The sequence below is a fragment of the Myotis davidii genome, unplaced genomic scaffold (genome assembly GCF_000327345.1).
Source record: "Myotis davidii unplaced genomic scaffold, ASM32734v1 scaffold79, whole genome shotgun sequence".
Classification (NCBI taxonomy): Eukaryota; Metazoa; Chordata; class Mammalia; order Chiroptera; family Vespertilionidae; genus Myotis; species Myotis davidii.
Window position 1 is genome coordinate 1,751,688 of NW_006294339.1, and position 4,709 is coordinate 1,756,396.

Genomic DNA, 4,709 nt, shown 5'->3' on the forward strand with positions numbered 1-4,709 from the left:
GGACAGGCTTATAATGTCTGGCCTTCTCTTTACTCCTCTCTATTATTAATAACTAGCTAATTACAAGGGTAACAAATGCAGTCCTCACTCTGGAGTGAGTACCCTTACTTCCTTTTCCTGCTTAGAGAAGACTGTCTCTTCTCTTGGAAAATTATATATTTTACTTTCTTCTGTCATGACATCTACCTACTTTATTTTAAGTGTATTTATTCATTTAAATATGACTTAGGTGGCCACTGAAGTCCCAAGATTTTTCCCTTTGTTTTCTCTGCTGTATGCTTCTACTGTAGGAAATTTTACTCTACCATAGTAGCTAAGAGTAAGCATAAACCAAGAAAAAAATCATAGCTCTAATAATAATGGTAACAGTTACATCTTGAAAATTGCTTGACAATATTTATTTCCTAGAATACTGAGTTAGTACTGCATAGGTCCTGCCTGTGCCTAGTTATCACCTGGTTGCGCCCTGGAGATACTGGCTGGGATCAAGTGAGCGAGTGGGGCCAGCTTTCCTCTGTTACCATATGAGGGTCTGCCCATGTATGAAGTCCAGCTGAACTCGCAGAAGGCTTAATCATTTGCCACCTTCCTTCATAGTTTACTCTAAAGGAAAGATCTATTTTGAGGAGATCTCAAGAGTCTTAACCAAAGCCTGGACTTCCTGATATCCTCTATTCCATCCTTTCCGAGTTTTCAAAAGGATTCCAATTCTGAGTTGTTTGGGAGATAGCGGAGTTGGAGCTAGTTAGCCCTATGGCAGAATCTGTACTATACCGGGATAGGAATGACCTTGTATACTTCTCAGAAGTCACCAGAAGGGGCTTCATGTACCTACAAAAGCAAGGCCAGGCTTCTTTGCACTAAGAACTTTTTGAGAGAGATTCTCAGAGACTGAGCAGTGACTGACAGCATTTAAGTTCTTGATAGAGGTTCAGCCCTCAGGAGGGAAGCATATGTAAGATTTAACTGTAGATATCACGAAGAAGACCATCCAGTGGCCATCAAGCCCACTCAGCCTTTTGTCCCAGAAAGAACCCCTCGTCTAAAATCTTAGGGTTGAGGTGGACCAGGTGTAATAATTACTTTTACTTCTTCTTAGTCCCACTTCTGATGGTGCTGCAGCAGCAATTTTGGCGAGTGAAGAATTTGTACAGAAGTACGGCCTTCAGTCCAAAGCTGTGGAGATTCTGGCACAGGAGATGACGACTGATTTGCCAAGCTCATTTGAAGAAAATAGCGTTATTAAAATGGTACATCTGAAGTTCTGTCTTATTAATTAATCAAGGAGTTTTGTTTAAGGATTTCAAGGTTGCTATAGGCTCTGGATATAATTTACTTGAAAAAGAGTCTAGGAAATCTAATATTATAACCCATCCTTAAGAATCTGTTAGAGGAAAATAACTGATGAGAATATATGCTTCCTGGGATAGAGTCATACATTATTATATGATAACGTTTAATTAACTAGACGTGCTTTGTATTTGTATTTTGAATTGGCTAAATATGCTCAGGGTTCCAATCTTACAGAGTTAAGGGGAAAACAAAGATATTTTCAGGGAACTTTATTGATACTTCAAAAAAATTATTTTTAAATATATTTTTATTGATTTCAGAGAGGAAGGGAGAGGAGAGAGAGATAGAAACATCAGTGATGAGATAGAATCATTGATAGGCTGCCTCCTGCACACCCCCTATCAGGGACTTAGCCCGCAACCCAGGCATGTGCCCTTGACCGGAATCGAATCTGGGACCCCTCAGTCCCAAGACCCGATCGAACTCCTGGTCTCCCGGTCGAACTCCCTAGGGGAGACTTTGCATATTAGCCTTTTATATATATAGATATAATAAGGCATATATACATATACATACAAATATAAACAATTATAAACGCTAAACTACAATTTACAAATTTTACAACAATGCTCAGAATTTGAAAATGTTCTTATAACTTGCCCAAGATCAGAAAGCTAAGGTGCTAGGGTGTGGTAGAGGTGGAATTCATATTTAGGTTTTCTAATTATAGTACATTTGCCACTATGCCATAGTTTTATTCTATGGAGAAAAGTTCAGTTTGCATGTTACTATCTGAGATTAAAGAGGTGTTAAGAGCATGGATTTTGAAAAAATATTTTTGAATCCCTAAAAGAATATTACTTATTTTCTTTTTTTTAAAAAAATATATATTTTTATTGATTTCAGAGAGGAAAGGAGAGGGAGAGAGAGAGTGAAAAATCAATGATGAGAGAGAATCCTTGATTGGCTGCCTCCTGCATGCCCCACACTGGGGATAGAGCCCAAAACTGGACATGAGCCCTGACCGGGAATCGAACTGTGAATTCCTGGTTCATAGGTCAACGCTCAACCACAGAGACAAGTCAGCTGGGTGAAGATTGTTTATTTTCATATAAAAATTCCCTCATTATTTTTCAGTGTATCTGAATCATAATGATCTGTTGATAAATCTCTTCAGCCTGTTTACCACAACTATACATTGTGGATTAATAGAGTTTTTATAACTTAACGTAAGATATGGCCTGAAGAATTATAAGTCCTTTTATATATTTGATTTGAAATTCTGTCTTTTATAGCACCAGATTTAATATGTATATTTTCCCTCCTGAATATCCTTTTATTTGGACTCTCTGTATAAAATAGAATCAACAGATATTTCAATATGTGTGGTCAATTCTTAGCTGTTAAGTTTATGCCTCTTAATCTCATATAATCCTTATATAAAAGTCCCAGTTTTGATGCCTTTACTTTACTTATATGTGATTTTGGTTTTAGGTTGGCTTTGATATGAGTAAAGAAGCTGCTAGAAAGTGCTATGAGAAATCTGGCCTGAGACCAAGTGATATTGATGTAATAGAACTTCATGATTGCTTTTCTTCTAACGAACTAATTACTTATGAAGCATTGGGACTCTGTCCAGAAGGTACTATCTTTCATGAGATGCATATTAACTTAGTTTCTCTGATAAATTTTCATTTTCACGGATAAAGAAAAGAATTCATTAATTGCTTTCCCCTCTACATTGCCTCTGCCACACTGCAAAGTGAATGTAAGCTACCTCGATACTGGACTTCTAGAACCTGTAGTTTGGGACAATAGCAACACTGAAATAACAGGGTGTGCAATTAATTTATATTATGTAAATCAGGGATATTTTTAATGTTCTGTTAAGGGGGGGAAGGATATAAAATTACATTTGTAACTCGATATTTCAAATTGTGTTTGAAGATTTGCAGAAAGAAAAATGGAAGAACTAGTTTGTGGGACCTGGAGGATTTTTCTTTTCATGTTTAAAATGGTTGCACCATTTTCCATTACTACCAGCAGGGTATGAGAGTTTTAGTTGCTTTACATCCTTACCAATACTTGCTGGGGTCAGTTTTTAAAAGCTTAGCCATTCTAAAGAGTATGTAGTATGTCTTATTTTTATATCACTGATGACTAATGATGTTAGCATCTATTTCTGTGCATATTGGTTATTTGGGTGACACTTCAGAAATCTTTACTGAAGGTTAAGTACAAAATGGAGAAAATAAAAAAGATGAAAATTCAGACCTAGAGTTAGTTGGATATTTGAATATATATAGGGTGGGGGGGCTGGTGCACGAAATTTGTGCACGGGTAGGGTCCCACATATATTTTTTTGTGTGAAGTGTCTGTTCAGAACTTTTTTCCTTTAATTATTGGGTTGTTTGCCTTTTCTAAGAGTTGTAAGAATGGATTTTGTGCCATGGCAGTGTTGGATGCGATTTGACCTTGGGCGAGAGAAACCAAGGTGGTGGCATAGGTAAACACCGGAGATTGCTGCCTCGCACAACCACTTCAAAAATACAACTAAAAGATGGAACGGACATCATCCAGAACCACAGGAAGGCTGGCTGAGTGGAAATTCTACAACTAGAAGGAAAGAGAAAAGCACACTGAGACTCAGAGGAGCTGTGGTATGGAAGTAAAATAGAAAGGAGCGGAGGTGCATGCGGAGAGGGCTGGCGGCTGAGATGGAAATAAAATAGAAAGGTGCGGAGGTGCATGCGGAGAGGGCTGGCGGCTAAGGACACAATTGTCTTTTTCAATCGGGAGGGAGCCTCAAGCTCTGAGCTCCAGTTCCGGGCAAGTCCCTGGGGACCCAGACTCATACGGGAGAAATGGGACTGTCTTGATATCGGTCGGAACTTGAGGGCAGCTTTCTCTCGGAAAGAAACGGGACTGTCTGACATCAGTTGGAACTTGAGGGCAGCTTTCTCTCGGAGGCACTCACAGCGATTGCCAGGGCCTCTGAGGGCAGGACTGAGAGCAGCCATACTGCTTGCTCCGCCCACCTTGTTGATCCCCTGGGGCCCCACCCAAGCCATGCAAGGAGGCTTTTGCATATTGATCCCCTGGGGCCTGCCCCACCCAAGCCAAGTAAGGAGGCTTTTGCATATGAAAGGCCCGGCCCTTTGTAATCTGAAAATTACTGAACAAACTGCAGCTGGCCCAAGGCCCAAGGCAAATTGCATTGCTTTACAGCTGGCTTCTGCTGGGTAGCCTCAGGCAGAGGCTAGATTAGCACCTCCTTAGATCCAAGAGCCAGACCATCCAATTCCAACTCCTCAGATCCATAAGGGACACAATCAGGGGGCAGACTCAGTGAGCACCAAAGCCCCACTGAAGCAAGTCTTGCCCCAGAAGGGTGTCTTCAGCACAGAAGTTCTCCC

General features: G+C 40.1%; 1 protein-coding gene across 1 annotated transcript in view; it reads left to right on the forward strand.

The window, feature by feature from the left end:
* The window catches only part of SCP2 (sterol carrier protein 2), an 87,598-nt gene that overhangs the window by 32,610 nt on the left and 50,279 nt on the right, over window positions 1-4,709 (forward strand). Inside the window, exons 9-10 of the mRNA XM_006768329.2 lie at window positions 1,100-1,250; window positions 2,788-2,935. Of these exons, the coding sequence (XP_006768392.1) occupies window positions 1,100-1,250; window positions 2,788-2,935 (299 nt within the window). The remainder of the gene's footprint in view (window positions 1-1,099; window positions 1,251-2,787; window positions 2,936-4,709) is intronic.